The sequence below is a fragment of the Petromyzon marinus genome, chromosome 36 (genome assembly GCF_048934315.1).
Source record: "Petromyzon marinus isolate PM22_M1 ecotype Great Lakes invasive population chromosome 36, UKy_Petmar_22M1.pri1.0, whole genome shotgun sequence".
NCBI classification, from domain to species: Eukaryota; Metazoa; Chordata; class Hyperoartia; order Petromyzontiformes; family Petromyzontidae; genus Petromyzon; species Petromyzon marinus.
In genome coordinates, this window is record NC_133702.1 from 8557834 (window position 1) to 8578348 (window position 20515).

A 20515-nucleotide genomic window follows, 5' to 3' on the forward strand; every position below is an offset into this window, starting at 1 on the left:
TTCAATTAAGACAAAGCACACAGCTGTTGGCTGAAGTGATTTCCGACGTGTCCACTTGACACGTGAAAGAAGATTGTCCTTTTTCGTAAATAAAAAAGACCCATTTATAGCGGTTCACATTTTGCATGTTTTGATGGTTATTTGCCATTAGAGGCTCTTTTTGGTTTAGCCATGCTGCACTGCCGATGCAAATGTAATTGTGCTGTATCGCCGCTTAGGGTATTTGCGCTCGGAAGCTACGCCAGGTGACAATTGAAGCCACAGTGTGGAAATGTAACTCATACTAAAAATAAAAATTGTCATCGCAATCATATCCATTGGGATTAGTGCACTTGTAATTAACTTGTGTTGTGTGTGTGTGTGTTGTTTTGGAATATTATCACAACCCGTGTTGTGGATATGTATAATTAAAATACGAGACATCTCATTTCCATAATGTCCTTATATTGCATGGGTGAGGTATTGTTAAATGTCCGCGACTGATGGCACCGTGGACGATGAACCCTGCAACCTGACTTCTATGACTGGCTCCAGTTGAGACCAGCATGTGGTGGGTTAAGTATGGTCAAACAGCCCCCAATTACTGAAAATGCACGTGGAAGCTTGAATCCATCAATCTACTATAAAAAATGTAAATTGGTATAGTTACGCCATTGAAGATGCATTACATATACCATGATAAAAGTATGATCGGATATACTTTTAAAAGTGTTACATAAAGGATAATCTTTTGATTTTTTTTTACTAAGGACGTAACAATACTCTACATTATTTCGTGAAAAGTTATCCATTTTAACTTTACATACGAATTTTCGCAACACAGTTTCAGTGTGATCATTTTACTTGTAATCTATCATTTGATCTCTGCTTTTTCGCATTTCTCCCACGTTCAATGCACTCTCCATCACTGTTTGTTATCGCATTCATTAAAGTGGCAACGACCATTTCATAACATTGTTCCTCTCGTGCCGAGGCATGTGGATCTGTTGCTTCAGAGTTGTATTACTTTTGCCTGTAATTAGCTTCAGTTAGGTTGAAGTGAAAACAAACATGCACCCTCAACACACTACCCTGGATAACCCAGGGGGCTTTTTGAAGTATCGCAACCGCAGGAACCCCTTGTACAATTGACAACGTAGTAATAACCCCGGCTATCCAGACCTCAACTTCCCGGAGTCTGCTCTTTGCCAGGTCAGCCAATTAAAGAGAAAATCAACAATGTTGGAAAAGTTAGACGAAAATAAGAGCTGTAATTGAATTGCGTATAATATAAATACTGATTTATTATATATTTTTTTTGGTGTCGTATGGCGTGATTAGAATGTCAGTGTCGTTCAAAAAATTGTTTCATGTTGTGGATTGCTCTTACACACTCTGGTGCGCTGCTGAAGCAATACAATATTGCATATTTGCTCACACGACAACTTTTAATTTGGCTGTGTCAGATGGAGGAGGGTGTGCAACACAAATTTAGCACTTTGCTCAACATGACCTGACCCACAAATCAATCGTGAATCATGATATTGATCACAAAAGCCTATATAGTTTTATATATATACTTTAGAATGTTACATAATATAAAATGTGTAATAAAATGGATTAGAACATGTGATATGGTTTATATGCACTTGTAAATATAACGTTTTTACAATGTGTAGTAGGTAATGTGTATTAAATTCAATGAATATGTGAATAATGGGGGAATTCATGCACCCTGAATCCGATTAATATAACCGACCAACCATCATAACTCCAGAACAACAGACGCCATTCGCCACTAATTGGCGGCGACGTCACCACAGCACTTGTGCCAGGCTAAGTGCACATTGAGGCCATGTGAAGTATCTACGGATCACTGACAGGAGGTCACAGGGCAGACCCAGTTTCTATAGGTTAACTGCCTGAGATGACTGCACAGTACAATACAGTACACAACACACAATGCATACAATAAGTACACATCCATAATAGAGGTTTGTGGGTTAGATCGCGTAAATATATAAATGTGTCGTTAAACCCGTCCCCCACCTGACACAGCCAACTAGTAAGGGTTGTCACGTAAACAGAACGTGGCCAATTCGTCACTAGTACAGCACGCCGGTGTGTTGGAGAGCCAAGCCACAACATTTACAATCTGAGTACGACGTTTCGCCAGTAATTACAACTAGCTTCATCAGGCGACAGCCAGATTTCTGGCTGTCGCCTGGCTATGGATTTGAGGTGGATCGCAGCACAAAATGTTGAGAAACTCCCTTCCCGTGTGCGTCGAGGTGCTGCACACTGGTTCGCCAGGAGAAGGCAATACAGTGAGTGGACCAATCGCCATCTGTTTCCATCTGTACAGGGATAGAGTGTTGCCCCCTTTGCATGCGTGGGTTTTCTCTGGATGCTCTCTCTGGTTTCCTCGCACTTGTATAATGAGCGCTCGTCGTTAATTGTCTGAAAACATATTAAAATAAAACCCAAATGCAAGACCCTCAGAAAAAGGAGTCATGTGACTCAGTGCGGTTGTCCTGGATAAATAAGTAAAAAAAACATAACGAAGAGGCTTGCAAGGAGTACAATGGATACATGAGACATCAAAAAGGGTAATGACAAATATTTTCTGTGACATGGGTTCAGGCATCAGCGCAGTGTTCTCTTGTATTCAGTGAAATGTTCACAGCTGTGGTCTAATATGCAGCTCATCAAAGACGGACGACGCGAGATTTGACTCAGCAATATAACCCTCGTGTGTTTAAGATGATATACACGCAATTTTAAATATTGTCTTCTCATTTTTAAGTATATGCTGCTGTTGCATAGCATATTGCCAGCAATTTGTTTTGTCGTATTGATCCTAATATTGCACGTTTACTTCGGGCAGGAATTAAAGTTAGGCTTTATCCTCTTATCAGTCACACTCACATAGGCTTGGCGTTCTTTGTAATTGGAATGGCCATCATCATTGACAGCCTCATCAACATCAGCACCTGCAACAAATTGCTTGCTGAAGATACAGGGCAGCATCAATCTTAAAACCCCAACACTGTGGCTTTATCAGTTTACCAATCTTTCCCAATTCATGTTGTCAAAAATATGATTCCCCTGCTTAGTATTAACACTTATCGATTACACATTCAATAGTGCTGTTTGTGACTGGCCTTTTGGGCACTTTCCAGCCTTTGTCCCCTGTGCTCAGCTACTTTAATGTCCCTGTGTGAGTCGTCAACAAACCATCATCTAAATATAAAATATATTTTACTGGGCATGCTCAGCATATAAGTTGACTTTTCTACGTGTGGTGGGGCATCACGGTAGCGAGATGTTAACTACCTCGCCTGGTATACAGGATGTCGTCTCATCTGTGGCCTTGTGGATGTTTCTCCGAGTCCTCTAGTTTTGCCCTCTACATTTAGAAAAAAAATGCGTTTCGAGTATTTAGCTGCGATACATTTTCACGCGATAAGCCACTTAGTTGAGCTGTCATTAGTGGCCAGGTCGCTTCTAAAAAAAGAGATATATAGCTCAGCGGGCCTTACCTGGTAAAATAAAAAAAAATAGTTTATAGTTTTTTTTATGGCTGTTTATTGATGGTTGGTTATGTATCTCAATAAAAAAATATACACACAGCCTCAGCATATATTTAAGCCATTGTTTAATGTGGTATTGCTATGCACCACACTGCATATGCAGTGCCTTCGTGTGCACATTTTATACGGCAATGGGTGCAATATAAAATCAGGATAGTATGGCATTTTTAGCCACGTTAATTTAGCATGTGCTTTGCAATGTACTCTTTCAACTACATATTTTGCAAGTTCAGTGCATGGGGAAGTGCTGTTTTTATGTACAGGATATATACTGTAGGTTCCATTGTATTGAATGTTTAATGCATGCGAGTATGTTGAAAATCATCTTCAATACCAACATGCCGTTTGTGTGCGTTAAGACATTGAAAAAATAGGTGCCATAAAGTCAATTTGTGAGAATCGTGGTGAAGTGGCTAACGCTCTTCGCCATGAAGCCAGAAACCTGAGTTCAATTCCCACGCAATAGCTAACATCAGTTCAGTTAATTCAAACCGGTGAGGTGAAATGCATGTTTAACACGTAGGCTTTCGCGACCAATATCATTCATAATAAAGGTTATTGGGTTAGATCGCGTTATTTATAAATGTGTCGTAAACCTCCACCACCCGACACAGCCAAACAGTAAAAAAAATGTCTCACGTTTACAAAGGACAAATAGTTCACTACTTTAGCCCACCGGTGTGTTGAAGAGTGAATCAACATCATTAAAAAATTTGAGTACGACGTTTCGCTGGTAATATCATTCAGCTTCATAGACAAACGACCATTATTTCATTCAGCCTTTCATTCAGCAGTGGATTTGCAAAGGGGATGTGCAATTAATGTTACGACTGTTATTTTGTAAAACCAAAAAATGTCTACACACAAGCATTTGCTCTTTAAGACTATTCGGAAAATCAAAACGTACTGTGCAATGGAGCTTAATGCGCTCGGCATGATTTTCTGAATTTCGGATGAATCTGAAAAAAACAGACAATTGGGCCTAGACACGAAATGTTGGATAATCCCAAGAAAATATATTAGAAAAATCCGAAAAATATATGTCACGGGAAGTTATGTTTACATCCATGACATCACACCAAGTAAATTTAATGATAAAAAGCATTGGAATATGAAAATATTTCCCTTTTTTTATCTGATGATATTTGAAGTAAAAACTTAATATGCAACAATAAATATGATAAAATATGAAAACTCGATACATTTACATCCGATAAATGTTAACAAAATCAAAGATTGTGCATACAGATTAAAGAATCCCGAAATTGTAAAACATGAAATCCGAAACTTCTCCCGAGTATGCTCCACATTATTTATTTCAGATTTCTTATCTATTTCCAAGGTGCGGTATTTTTGTGACTCTTCATAAATAGTCATATGTGCACACAGATTGTATTGAAAGGTGGACTGACAGATGGATGAAAAAAAATCACACCTAGGTGTCACTTAAAATTGGAAACGACATATACATATTCTTGCATGAGGAATAAGGAACAGTAGTGTCCCTGAACATTTTACAAGCATCATAGCACTTTTAAAAATTGTCTTACGAGACAAACTTTAGTTGTATTTGTCTAAGGCATGGACAGTTTACTCAATTGTGTATAGGACTGCATTTTTCAAGACACCTTTTAAGGGTTGTACACTTTTTAAAGTATGTCTTGATGGTTACTTGAGTTGTGCCACCATTGCAAAGGCAGACTAAACCGACACAATCTCATGCAAAACGATGTGGATTACTTCAGATCCTTAAAGGATCGTTTTTTTCAGTTTGACTTAAACAGTTCAGATCTGGCATGTCACGAAATTGATCATTTTTACAGTGCAATGTGCAATTTTTAGAATGATTCTAGCTTGCAGTAGCGGCAAAAGCAAAATCGCATTTCACCCAACCGAGCGGAGCCATTCTCCCCCGTATCGCCCTCCGTCCGCTTGTCTAGACCATGTTTCAGTTTTATACGAATGCACAATCTTGGCCGAGAACACTGGCTGCCAAGCACACGTAAGACAAAGACAAAGCTCACCCTTATAACCTGCACCGACTTTTGGGACAAGTGCTGTTAGCGAGCACCTATGAAGGCCAGCACGGTACACGAGGGGGTGGTTAGCAACCACCACGCCCGACCGCCTTTGTCTCCCCAGTGGCAATGTTTACACACCATACCAGGTACTTATTTGAGGCTGAGTCGACATAGTGGAGGTCCAGGACCAATTCGGATCACTGTCACTGTTGTTGGTCGTGAGCAGGATTCGAACTCTGTTTTGCCGGGTTCATTTCTAAATTGAAAACTAATTTATTGAGAACTGCTCTTTGTGTTTAGTTTGTTATCCTTCCTCCGCACTTCCGACTTGCACGGTTGATTGCGTACCGTCCGAACGAAAATTCAACATACATTCACATGCATAGCACACAACACGAACCACCGCACCATCGTCCCCCCCCACCCCCAGCCCCAACCTACGGCGCATACACACGAGTGGGCAGGAGCGACCGCAGCCTCGGCACAGGGACAGCGAGTGCTAAAGAAGGGAGGCCACCTCACCTCTGACCATCAGCATGGCCCAGGCCGACGTGTTGTCCACGGACGTCTGGGCGGTGCACGTGTAATTACCGCGGTGGCGCAGCTGCAGCCGCTTGATCATCAGGTCTCCGACGTTTTCCCTCTGCTGCAACGGGAGGGGAGTGCGAGGTCACTCGTTTGCGATTTAGAATGCACACACACACACACACATGGTAATCGTCCACGACATGAAACGCAATCTGCGTCGTCGTCATCATTATTACCATGATAATCATCATCACGATCATCGATGAGGGCCTCCCCACGCCGTACAGTTTGAGGGGAGTTATCTGGCTATACTTCATTAGGCTGGACAGTGTGGGTTGATGGACGTGGGAGTCATATACTTTGAAGCAGAGAATTACCAAACAACAATAATCTCGCTCTACTGTCCACCACGTAGCCTCACAGCCTGTAACACCTGTTATGAATGATGGTCGCCTGTCCAAGCATTATCCAGGGTCAACTCCGCTTAGCTTCCGGACAAGATAGGGTTTAATACAAGTAGAGAAAATCAAAAAGTGTCATGTAAGCAGTGGATCAAGTACAATATCAAGCAGTAAATTAAATATTCAGCACGTAAAAATCAAACAGCAATAAATGTGACACAAACGAATGAAGAATAGACAGGCTCTCAATCCAGCACTGGGTTGAGGAGGGTTTGTAGATCTCGCAAATTCGTTAAACTTCCATCCCGTGGGCATCAAGAGGTCACTATCTCCTGGCTTGCCATTGTATGGCAGTACAGCAAGTTGGAGTCATATTCATCTTTAGTTAATTTGAATGAGGACTGAGTTTTACCCCCCTTTCACCCGTGGGGTTATTTAGCTTTTTTTCCGGGCACTCCGGTTTACTTCCGCACACATAGGAAACATTAATTAATGGAGTTGGACAAACATCCCAATACAGGACCACAGAGCTAGGGAACGTTTTGGTGCCGATCCTGGATGCCTTCTCACTTAGTCTCTGGTTTCCTGCACCTCTGAATCATTTTCTCTCTCTCTCTGAGAGTAAACGAAAACTGTGAAAATTACAAATCAACATTATTGTTATTAATAACATCATTTTATTTCAAACAGCTTAAAGAATTGGCATGTTAATTAATGAGTCACGGAAAATAATTTACAGATATATGAATACATTTGATGCGACGCGTATAGGCCTCTCAGGGAAACATTAAAGTTGAACCATCCACATAAATTATTTTCTCGTTTCGCCAGGAAGTCAATAACTAATGTCACAACTCACGACGGCTATTATTGACATTATTTTGCATTTGCTGCTTTATATTTACATTCTACACATGACAGGATCAGCAACGACTTATGTATAGACAAAGGCAAGACAAATACCCCCTCTATAGCCTTTACAAACTTTGGGGCCAAGTTTCTGTTCGCGAGCACCGATTGAGGCCAGCAGAGCACACGAAGGAGTAGGAGGTCACCACAACGCCCTGTCGGCTTTGTCTCCCAAATGGCGATGTTTACACATCGCACCAGACACTACTAATGTGAGGCTGAGTCGACCGAGGGGAGGTCCAGGACTGGTTCAGATAATCGTCCCTGGTGTTGGTGGCCGTGAGCGAAAATCTAACTTGGGTCGCCGGGTTCGTAGCGCAGCGCGCCAATCACTGTTGCCTACAACAAGATATATATACACACACAAATTGATGCAATAAAACATATTACGTATAATTGAAACAGTATTCATTATCATTAAGATATACAGATGCATATGTAGATGCAATAACCCACAGCCAGACAAACGAAGATCACCTTGAGGATTTGTAGGGTTCATTTTCATATCCAGAGGCTTGCTGAGCCAACCTTCAGCTTTCTTGAAATTCTTTAGATTAACAGCGATTGTCCAAGGTTTACCGAGCCAAACTAAAGCACCTTTAGGATACTTCGGTAAAATGTTACTGTCCAAAGCTCGTGGTGCCAGATATTCAGGATTCTAGTGATTCAATACCATTCCGCCAGGGCTCACGGTACCAGATAAAATCACTTGCATAATTCCTAGGGTTCTGTACGAATACCCAAATCTCAGAAAGTCAGAATCAAGAGTGGCGTAGGAATGGTAAAACCATCTAAATACCGTAAGCAGTACGAGGTGATGCTAAGTATATGCACAGACTCATGGTTACCATTTTCTTTCTCAAGACATAAACCCTGATGTAAACGCACTGCATTATTAAACAATTACTAATTCGAATAAATGAGCTTCATTAGCGCCTAAAAAAACGTGCTGATTATATGTATGAGCAAACTTATCTCGCGTTCTCTCCAGTGTTGTATAAATCCTGACAGTGCGGCGTGCAATGTGGAGTCTACAAGGATGCTGAACCAAAGGTTTTGGCTGCAAAGACGACACATTCAAATGGCTCTTCTCCTAGTTAGGGTAAAGGCACTGTTACACATCCTCCTTCAAGGAATATCGTGAAGCAGAAGATTAGTGCTGGTTACAGCCATATTTGAAAATAAAAATTGTAACTTTGGTCCGTACCTGTGTAACGATAGTTCAATGTTAATGTGCCATTTTACTGAGAGGCTACTGTGTGTTATCTTGGTGTGGTCTGGGACATGTTTTGCTGTTATTTTTACTGCATTTCCCAAGCTTGATGAATCGGACTTATACAATATTTATTTTGTCGCGACTTGCTTACATTTTTCTCTATTTTGCACTCCTAGCGTTGTTTTTAGTGTTTGTTGTTGTAACTTGCTGACATCTGTGGACGAGACCTTCATAGCTCATGAGATTCCTCCAGTCCTAAATACGGATTCTGATTCTGATAGAGAGAGACAGAGAGCTCAAGAGAGCTCAAGAGAGACTGTACAGCCTATGCCTAACCCTTCTACACTGGCCAGATGTATTAAAAGAGCTGGAAGTACCCGAATGTCTCCCCCCCCCCATCACGTGACCAGCTCAGTCGACAAACCGTGGCGTGCTCATTGATACTGCTGGGTGGACAGCGGTGGCGGGGATTCAAGAAAATTGCACCACTGATTCAGCTGCCGCGCCGGGCGATTGAATTGAACTGGCAACCATTGGACTGTGAGTCCCGTAACCTCACCGTTAAACCACAGCGGCGTCCCCTAAAGTAACACTATCTCTTATTAGTTATTATTATTAAAAAAAAAAACTAAATCGTTTAATTTCTTTAAAATCCACAGCTTCACATGCAGATACCAATAAAGCAAAGGCGAAATTGCATGTTAGTTACATTATTATCCATTTAGCTCTTTGCTTGGCCTCACACACACTATTTGCATATATTGTTAGAGTGTTGGATTTCATTAGCTGTATGACTACACTACAATTTGAAAGTTAATTTCAAATTGCTTAGGCTGGGTGAACATATGATAAAATTCTCCTTATCACACTTCTGGAGTTCAAGGAGGTCAATTGAATTGGTAAGTGTTGCTTGAGGCAACGGTATATAAATTATACAGACTGGTGTGAACTGTAGGTCAAAACCAAAAAATAATTACGTAAATTTTTTATCAATGTGCCATCACGTTAATTAATTGTTAAATTAAATTGACTTATAATCTTTTAATAATAATAAATGACCTCACCTAAACGCCGAATATTTTTTTTTATATACTGGTCAATATTACAATTAAGTTTGCTCTACATGTCCATGGATGTCTAATTGGCTATAACCCACATCAGAGGTAGCATCCAAGGGCTTCAATTTAACCTAAAGCTGACCAGGGCTTAGCTCTGGAAAATATGTTCGCACCCGGCACACCACATCCATCACACATCTCGCTACGGCCGTACCTCACCACTAGTCACGTGTCACCTCCTGGACTACCAACGCCCCAGTAAGACATTACTGTGTCCACGTGTCTCAGTGTGTCGCTGAGTTTCCAAACGTGTCTCCGCGTGTATCCGTGTGTCTGCGCGTGTCTCCAAGTGTATCTTAATTGCAAATCTGCTTGTAGATCCATTTGGCACTCTGAAGTGTTGGATTTTTAAATGTTTCAAATGAAGGTTTTTGCTTAACCCGCTGAGCAAAACAGTACGAATGCACCTGGGCATGCCTTTGAGGTCCATATCGGACTTGGACCAGGTGTCCCTTGCAGGAAAAAACCTGATAACTTGGCAGGAATGTGGAATTGAACCATCAATTGGTTTCACAACACGTACCCCGAGACCGACAAATGCACGACAACATCAGGGCACTGTGGGAGTAGAAGTCACATTCAATGCGCATCCAGTGGAGTCAGGAATGTGAACTTGAATTGATTTTCACAACATTTGAAATGCTACGTGAATTAATGAATTAAATACCAACACTCGCCACCATTAACATAAGGCGAGTGTTCCTTGATGCACACAGTGTTGCGTTTAGAAAATGAGACCTTGCAATAAACAGAGTGGAAATAAATTAAGTGAATACACCATAGGACCGAGTAAAAAAAAAATGTGACAAGCGTGCCAAAGATCTATGAAAAGAAGGATGTTAGGAGTAAGTCGATAAAGATAGGTTATAGAATGAAGACATAAGGGAAAGAACAGGTTGTAACCGATGCTGTTGTTAAGGCTAAATAACTCTAGTGGAAATTGGCAGGACACGTCACGAGCACAACGAAGAGGAGACAAAGCTAACTCGGGAGTGAAGAGCGCGAGAGAGAGAGAGAGGAAGAGAAATGGGGGGAGACAAGCGGAAGAGGCAGCAGCAGCAGAGACGACATCACAGAGTTCGGAGGCCACGACTGGACACGCTCAACGAAGGAAAGAGGGACATTGATGTCAGTGGAGGAGGCGGTTGCCGAGTAGTGGGAAGTTACGACGACGATGACGACAACACCTGGCAGCATGATATTAACTCGGACTTGCTTCCAAGCACAACAACTATTCATAAATGCTGAGTTTCGCAATTCAATTTGCTTCACTTTGAGACAATCAAACCTGTCGCCAGCCTGTTCAAATCACAATGCAATTCTCGCAAAGGAGATAAGGTCTACTATACGAGAAAGTCAGTGTTCGTGATTTAAATTCAACGATGTTCAATTTTGAGAAATGGGCTATGACATCTTGTCACGTGGGTTTACTGCTTTGAATACTATCACAGGATGTTTAACACCCATCTTACAGTCGCCGTGCATGGGTAATCATACAAAGGGCAGCGTACTTCAATAGGGATTACCCTTGGTAGGGCTATTTTAATAAACACAATAGACAGGAAGGACAAGTTCAAAGGGCTCGCATAATGCACATGCATAATGTACGTTGCCTCGGTGATCCCCCCCCACCCCCCACATTGTGCAAGAGCGCAGAAGCGTGGTCACCACATCTACGCCTCTATATAAGGAACGAAACAGTAAGACTTCTCCACAAATCTGGCTGTCGCCTGATGAAGCTAGTTGTAATTACTGGCGAAACGTCGGACTCAGATTGTAAATGTTGCGGCTTGGCTCTCCAACACACCGGTGTGCTGTACTAGTGACGAATTGGCCACGTTCTATTTACGTGACAACCCTTACTAGTTGGCTGTGTCGGGTGGTGGCGGGTTTTAACGACACATTTATATATTTACGCGATCTAACCCAAACACCTCTATTACGTAATGATTCCCATTGGCATTATGTGCTTTGGTACTGAATAATTGGTGTATTGCATACTGGTAAAGTGGCGAGCTGATGTGAAAATGAATGCACTGCAATCTGCAATGTTTGAAAATAAACTGTTTTGATGGAAGATTTCCATAAACCACCCTCCAAATGATCAATAATTATGAAATGAATAACGTGACAATGTAATTCTAATATGTATGACTATGTTAGCTGTAATGAAATAACTTGGAAAAAAAATATTAATTTAATAATCTTCTAATAAACACAAATTCTCAGAAAAGGGAACACGATTATATATATATATAACGGAGAGTGAGCAGCGGCCCAGTTATTCTGGCACATTGCACTTGGCGACCTGAGTGCGATTCCCAGCCACTACTAACATCAGTCGCGAGTGATATCTAAACATGTCCCGGCGCCCCCTTCAATCAACCTACGCTGACCAGCGGAATGAAGTATATGGTCTAACAACCCTCGATGACCAACAGAATTGGGAGACCATCATCCAACAGTGAATTGTCCAAAGGGTGTATATTAACTCAAAACGTTGGTTTATTAGTATTATATAAATGCACAACAACAATATAATTGATGCGAATTACAGGTAGTCCCCGACTTACGATGGTCCGACTTAGGATACTTCGATCTTACGATAGCGATATGACAAAATTGTAAAATATTTTTAATTTCGCGCGGCAGGCAAACGCAGCAGCGTACGAGGTACGATACTGTACTTTATCATCGCCATCCTCCTCTTCCGACAACTAAGTTAATGCAGCCGTCAACAACCTAACATCGTTTTATGTATTCAGACGACGGACAGAATCTTGGTGAGTAACAGTAGAATGTGATACGTTACGATACGTTCAATGCATGTATGATACATAGCTTTAACGATTTAATTTTAGGGCTACCACGATACGATACATACGTTCAATGCATGTTAAAAGTTTTTTTCTTTATATAGCAGATATAATTGTTTACTAAAAAAAACTTTCTATGAAATTGCAGTTCATATAGGTAGGATAAGAATTTACCTTGTTTTTCTTACTTTAAATTGTACTGTGCAATACAGTATTGCAATTGATAAATAAATACAGTATCTAGTTTATACAGTACGGTACTGTAAATAGCTCTGTTTTGCTAAATTATCACCATGCTTTAAGACTCCTGGGTAGGCTAGGGCTATTTTCGACTTACGATATTTTCGACTTACGATGGGGGTCGTCGTAACGTATCTCCATCGTAAGTCGGGGACTACCTGTATCGTAAGTCGGGGACTACCTGTATACTGAACGTTGCAGGAGCAGCTGTTGCGGTGCAATGTTTTAACGCACTGGACTTTCCATTTGGAGGTCGCCGGTTCGATTCCACTGTCATTGTCCACCTTGGCAGTTGAAACGTTGGGCTAAGTTTCTCAAACCCAGCTCCCCCCCCCCCCTCTCTCCCCCCACCCCCACCGCCTTTCTGCACCCTGCAGTATAAATGTGTACAGCAGAGTCAGCAAGATGTTAACTGCCTCGCCTGGTATACAGGAGGTCGTGGGTTCGATCCTGACTCTGACGCCTGCTGTATATTTAGAGTTTGCATGTTCTCCCCGTGGTCGCGTAGATTTCCCTCCACATTTAGAGACATGCTATAACATTCCACATGATAGGCCACTTCTTTGAGCCATCATTGGTGGCTAGGTCGTGTCTGAAAAATATATAGCTCAGTGGGTCTTACCTGGTAAAATAAAAAAATAGTTTTAGCTTCGTCGATCGGCAGATCGTATGTAGTTTGGTAAAGTGTGGGAATGCCTACCGCTTCCGACACATCTGGTCCCCGTGAAAGAGTAGGCCAAATATCCTCTAAGGTTATTTCTCGTGGAAGCCTGTCTGCCAGCAGTGGCGTGAGCGAGCTATTTTCTTCAGGGCACAAACCGAATGTTAAGTGTGTCGTGCTGTACAAATGCTGTACGCACAAAACCGCCCCCCTCATATATAATGTTTTGATGTATAGATTGAAAATTCCTCGATATGCTTATAAGCCTGCCAATTGGGAAATATTCCAGTCATGTACAACAGGCTACTTTGCATTTGTGAACCTGATTCGAAACGCGAGACGGTAATAATCCTAAGGCTGTCTTCATGCATGGACTCCCATGTCGCGCGTATGCCTAACACTCGCAATTAACGTGTTGATGTCTGCATATAACAGACGAATTAGAGAACATACGCCAGTTACGGACGGCATATTGACTGATAATGAAAAGGCAAGTGGGTAACTGTCAGGACACGTTGCTCGAAGGGATCATGGCCGAAGATCAAGACTAATGAGCCAAAGAGGGGGACGGTGATGGAGCAATAAGATCGGATCGTACGCGATGGTGCCGGCTGTAACGTTGCAGCACAGGGCCATCAGGGATGGCGATGGCTTTGATCCAACAGTTGACTGATCATGCCTTATGATGATAACAATATCCATCTATGTTGGGGGGCTCGAAGTATTGGAGAAGACGGGCATTCATTATGAAGTAAAAAAAGAAAAGTGGATATGAATAAGAAGAATATGTTGTCATCGCGGTTATCATTGTTTTGAGCCATTTCCGTGTTATGAATGTTGTACATTATATGCAGGGAGATGGTACGCGACCATTCACTACAGCCATCTGGGGGTTTGTTTGACAAACAGATATGGTAGCAAAGCTGACAGAAGGCATCTTTTACGCAGTGTTCATTGATGTAATGTATTGCTGCCCGCGCCGCGTGTAGCCCATCTTTGTTCGCATTAACAACGTATCTGGATGGTCGCTCACGAGCGCACAGGACGTTCAATTAAAAACTACACTCGGATCTTCGACGGTGACCGCGAAGCGCACACGGTGTTAAATCCTCACGTTTAACAGCTCATGTGTGCATAGCCTTCTAACCTAAATGGAGAGAAAGGGAGCTGCTATATTCCAATCTGGATAGCTTGTGTTGTATGGACAGTGTTAGTCTTTTGTCATCCTAATACGATAATTAATCTTTTACTAACTGTTCCGTACATTCTGCTCCCAGGATATTGCCCCGGGTGTCAGTAAAGATTCATCATTTTAATCCCATGGCTATTTTTTTTTCTCATCGAAGGTTGAAACAAAAAAAAAACAATGGCCCCGTCATGAAAGCTTACAAAAACATGGAGTAGGGAGAGAGGGGGTAGAGAGAAAGGGGGGGTAGAGAGAAAGGGGGGGGTAGAGAGAGAGAGAGGGAAAGGTAAAGAGAGCAGAACGTGAAATCTATTGTGAAATCTTTCATTTAAAAAGGGGGAGGGGTGTACATAAAGGAAAGGATTAAAACACATTTTAAAGATGAACGAGCATCTTCTTGTTTCCTCTGATCGTCAAAAAAAAGCCTACAAAACCTGCGCTCATCGTTAAGTCAGTGCGATTCAGTAATAAAGAGTACGACAACACGAGTGGCGACCAGTGCACATAATAACACGACAGACAGCGAGAACGAATGATAAAGAATAGTTGTCTAAAATTTACATGAAAATCTTCACGATGTCATACCAATTGGCAAGTGGGCACCCTTTCAGACGTGAAAGCTCTATGAAGAGTGTTCTGCAGGGACAGGATTTTGGCTTTGAGGCTAAGAGTCAGAAAGATAAATGATGTTACTCGGCGACTATAAAGTGGAGACTGTACTGTAAAGTGAAGAGGATGAAGGTCGGACAGGATGGACGGAACTTGTGCCAAGGACCTGCTCTTGGGCAGGGGACTAAATAAGAAAGACCCGAACTAATTTCTCATGAGATGGTGACAGACCGCGCAGTTGGACCATACACAAGACAAATATTTCCCAGTGTAGTCTGAAAAGACTGTTGGGGCAGGTGCTGTTATCGAGCACCTATGAAGGCCGGCACGGCACGAGAGGAGTGGGTAGCCAGCACTACTCCCAGCCGCCTTTGCCTCCCTAGTGGCGATGTTTACACACCGCACCAGGTACTCATTTGAGGTTAAGTCGACCTAGGGGAGGCCCAGGACCGGTTCAGACAATCGTCACTGGTGTTGGCCGTGAGCGGGAATCAAACGGGTTCGTAGTGCAGCGCGCGAACCGCTACACCACGACTCCCCACCATATACAAACACGCACACACACACACGGTCTGTGTGATCTATTCCAGGGACCACTGGCTATTTCCACGGTGATTAATTTCCTTGTCGTCTGTACCAGCATTGCAAAAATGACAGTATCACAGAATGAACTCTTGAGCCTGAGCACCTTTACAAGTTTAAAAGTACAACCATTCCACAATGTGAGCGCTTGTTTTTGCAGAAAACTAATAAACACAATTGGTCTCCGTTGCTTCTGTCCAGGTGCCGACGCACTACGGGAGAGAGTATCAGCGCGTCGACTGCACTGAGCTCCCAGAGGGAGCCTCTGACCGCAAACAATTTTACCGCTTATCAGTGCCTCGTGCAAATTCACTTCAATAAAGTTCAGTGTTATAGTGGCATAATAGTACAGGTGACAATGACATATTGGTGGCTATGTAATGCAACCGTGTGACTTTTTTGTGTTTATGAACAAGTTTTTCTTGCCCAAGAGCACTTGCTTTCTTTATGGTCAATATGATGTCTGCAATGCCTGTTTGTTCCCTGATCCAATGTACTTCACTTTCTCTTTTCTCTCCCCCAGTGCAATTCCCTGGCTATTACTGCACTCTGCATGCACAGTAAAATAGTGCTATCTGCCTCACAGTGAAACGTCAAAAGATCCATTGACTTCATTTTTAAAGAGAAGCCCATTGTGTGCCGGCGTCATGGTCAAATTCTACAAATTAAAAAATTTACACCGCAAATTACTCAATTGGGATTACACATTGCAACATGACTCCCCCACTCCCACCCTGCCCCACACCGCCCACTGTGAAATTACCACAGCCTGTGTCTGAAACATATCGCCTTCGTGATAGCCTTGAGCCACTAGAATGGCGTAAATACCAAATGTATTAAATTAGTATTATTAAAATAATGAGGAACATTGCCGTAGTGACCATGGCAATTGGAATTTTGAATAACAGGGATTTGCAAAATTCATTCATTCAATGCTATGATGAGAGCCCAGCGAGGCTAAAGAAGGTATCTCTTTCCAGAGTGACCTGGATTGGAAACTAAGGGCGGAATGATGTATCGATTCATTAATATTGATTCTTAAGCTCCTGACACACACATCGGTTTGCTTTTGTAAGAATCACTGCTTTACGTGCGGGAATCCCTGGGGAGTGAGGTATAGGCAGATATGTGAAAGAGTCAGATCGATACAAAATGACAGTTGCCCCAAACACAAATATGTTACTGTACAAAGATGAAGCGCAAATTGCTTGAAACATGGGAGCATGCTTTTGCTGTGCTTCATAAGATAATGTGTGCCATCATAAGGATGCATTATTGTGTTTGAAAAAGTAAAATTTGTGAACATCTACCAAACACAAATATGTTACTGTACAAAGATGAAGCGCAAATTGCTTGAAACATGGGAGCATGCTTTTGCTGTGCTTCATAAGATAATGTGTGCCATCATAAGAACACATTATTGAGTTTGAAAAAGTAACATTTGTGAACATCTACCAAAAATTACGGTTACACCACAAGTGTCACGTGGGTGGCACGCCGTTAATTTGTCAGGCCGGATATTGTTTGCAATGGATTAACCGCACGCGCACAACCAATCGCCATGCCTTTAAAAACGACGAGACTTTATTCTGGAGTCGAATTCCGACCGAGAATCTCTGACAATTAGTCAAATTTATATTGGAGGTGGGCAGTGAATTGTCCCAGCCTTGTCAGGAATTACCTACCCCTTGCAGGAGCTGGTAATGCTCTGCGTCCTTCTCCATGTCGATTCGCTGCCCGTTGAGCGACCACACAAAGACAATATCCAGGGATGGGTCGTGGGATGCTTGGCAGGGCCACACAATGCTCTCCCCGACTGAAACCATCTTGAGCGAGGGCACCACAGTGATGCGGGTTGATTCTGACAAAAAAAAAGTACACACGGGGGTTAGCGGATCGTGACGTCAAGCGATTTTGGACGATTTTTGACCCCCCCCCCCCTTCGTCACACGGCGTCACAAAAAGTCAGACCCCCCTCAAATATGACGTCACAAAGCTCTGCCCCCCCTCCCAAAAAAAAACACATGCTTCAAATCGCTTTAAACTATTGTCATTGTAGTGCGTATTTAATGTGGCGCTGCACCCTGATGTTGTAGGAGAAAACATGTATTAAAAAGTCTATTAAATTAAGTAGAACGTGTTGTTTATATTTATTTAAAGTTGCACATTTTGATGTGACGTCATATTTCTCAAACCCCCCCCCCTCGTCACACATCGTCACAAATGTCTGACCCCCCCCCCCCCCAGGTGCGTGATGTCATTTATGGACGGCCCCATGGGGCTACTACGTTAGCGGGTACACGTCTCTCCCGATGTGTCTTCAGGTTGCACGGCACGCTATTTTGGCGTGACGTCCGATGTTTCGCTTCACGTGCGGGTCAGCTTTGTACGGAGCCGAATTCTGTTCGCGAAGAAGCTCCCAGGGCGGAGAGTTGAACATCGGACATCACGCCAAAGAATACACGCGCCACAACCTGAACACACCTGGGAGAGTTACACAGCACCACCGCGACAAAAAAAACAAACCCTAAGCAGTAATGGTGTCCTATTACCACGAAGCATGCTCGATAAAAGGAGGTGCAGAGGTTAAAAGTACCACAGATGCAACCGCTTCAAGGGAATCCTCTGCTTTTCAGTCACTTGCCGTGAAGGTCCATGTGCCCTTTCCTTGCGCTTCCCGTTATCAACAACTTCCACCCACCGACTGTCACCTTCATCATTAAATATTTCTAGATGTCACCTTTGAAACCTTGCAGGTGACCCACGGCAATTCCCACCAAATGATTGCCCATTGGGTAGGAATGAATGAGCAAGCTCGTGTTCACACAAAGACGCGCTCCGGAGGATGGCGTGCTCACTTCTGAGGCTCATGAAAACGACGTAAAAAAATAAATGATGTGTCCAGCCAAGGCCACCAATTAGGTCACATTTGAGCATTCAAGGTGGATTCATTAACTGGCGGTGACGCTGTCGCTGTTTAAGGCCACTCGCCGCTCTCGCGCTCACGCAGAGTTAAGTAATGGCTCTGCTTCACCCTGCCGGACTCAGAGAGGGGTTTCTCCACGCAAGGTCATAACCATATTTCTCCATGACTCCCACCACAACAAAAAAAAAACACACAAGTGTTTAAAATACAAGGTGCTGTATACATGCCACGGTGACTTGCAGCTTCCAATAACTAAATAATGAAATTCAGTTGTAACCTTTACTCTGTGAGGGGCCCGATGTTTACAGTCGTACAACTTAAGTATTGGATAATGCCCACCAAGTTGCCGAGGGAAACTTTCCACCTCTTCATCTCTATGTGGCCTCATCATTCTGTTCCAATAATCACTGGCCAGGTGTTCCATAGCATTGCCATGTGGCAGCTCCATTTGTGGTCAGTAAAACTATGCCAGCTCGATGATTGAAAAGGGAAAGACGGTGCGGCCTTGCTCATTCTTGGTGACGACCCTACTGGGAGGAAAGCCCTCCGTTGGATCGAGTTAGGGAGAGCTCCTCCATTGGGTTATTGGCCTACTCTTCCACACTTGCCAGACATCTCGGGAAGAGGTTACGCACACTTTATCCCACGCCACCCAACTAGCCGATAGACGAGCTGTGGGGTGCACTGTGTACTTCTGGGTGGACAGATGTGTGGTAGGGGGGGGCGGTAACAAAAAAATAATAAACTTGCCCAACACTTCAACTGCAGAATAAACTGGTGGGCAATTGATTGCAAGTGCGTGTGCACGTAAGCGCTGCACGACTGCAGCATCCCTTGAATAATGAAGCCTAGAGTACAAAACAAACATACCAACAAAGCCGCAATGCAACAGAGTTGCAGATAATGTAATTTACAAGCACACCCGTGTGGAACCTTGGAGTTCATTGTGATTGTGGTCACGGAACACGCGAGGCTGTGGTTTTGGAATGTCTGGTTATTTCAGAGGTATGATAATGGTCAAATTCAATTACCAGGAGAGTCTTTATCATGACGTGCTTTCTAAAAGTAGTTTATATTAATGCTATATAACATAAAATTAAATTACACTGTATCGTAATCATCATCATCATCACCCATGATGAATCCACTGCTGGATAAAGGCACTGCCATTTACCACGTTCCTGCGATGTAGAGTGATGGAACCGTAACTCATGACAGAGATAGAATCTTAAAATTAGAGGAAATGTATGCAGATCTCTGTAGTTTACAGTGCAAGACGAGTTATATAAAATGCTAAAGGAATAGGGCCCTGTCAATTACAGTAAAAACAACACGTCAAGAAACTGGTCTCTCTACTAAAATGATAAATTATATATATACACACACACACACTGCTGTCTTGTGTCCTACAAACTTTCCTGAGAAGCAGTAGCAATAGCAACGAAACAAGTAGCTTCCTCTGACTAATAGAGATGGAGCAGCTGTGTGTATGCATGTGCCTTCCTGGGACATGTATTATGCTCCACCAGCTATTCCATACAAATATGACTGATGTGAGTCGACTTGAAACGTGTATTTTATTATTTAAGTCTATTACTGCATAAATAGACATGTAGGTAAGAGACTTCACTATGCTACAAATAAACTTCTCTTGTGTTTAGTAAAAAAAGGATTTGTATCTTTCCACAATAATTTTTTTTCCTATAAATCCACAGTGCTGTCCTTTTGAC

The 20515-nt window shown here is 42.6% G+C and overlaps 1 protein-coding gene across 3 annotated transcripts in view; it reads right to left on the reverse strand.

Moving 5' to 3' along the window:
* Window positions 1-20515, reverse strand: part of LOC116949329 (contactin-4-like) — a 99526-nt gene that overhangs the window by 20514 nt on the left and 58497 nt on the right. For 2 of the 3 annotated variants that reach the window (XM_032966499.2, XM_032966497.2), the window contains 2 exons: window positions 17545-17720; window positions 6116-6239 (listed from right to left, as the gene is read on the reverse strand). In XM_032966499.2, the coding sequence (XP_032822390.1) occupies window positions 6116-6239; window positions 17545-17720 (300 nt within the window). The remainder of the gene's footprint in view (window positions 1-6115; window positions 6240-17544; window positions 17721-20515) is intronic. The other variant, XM_032966501.2, reaches the window with a different exon arrangement.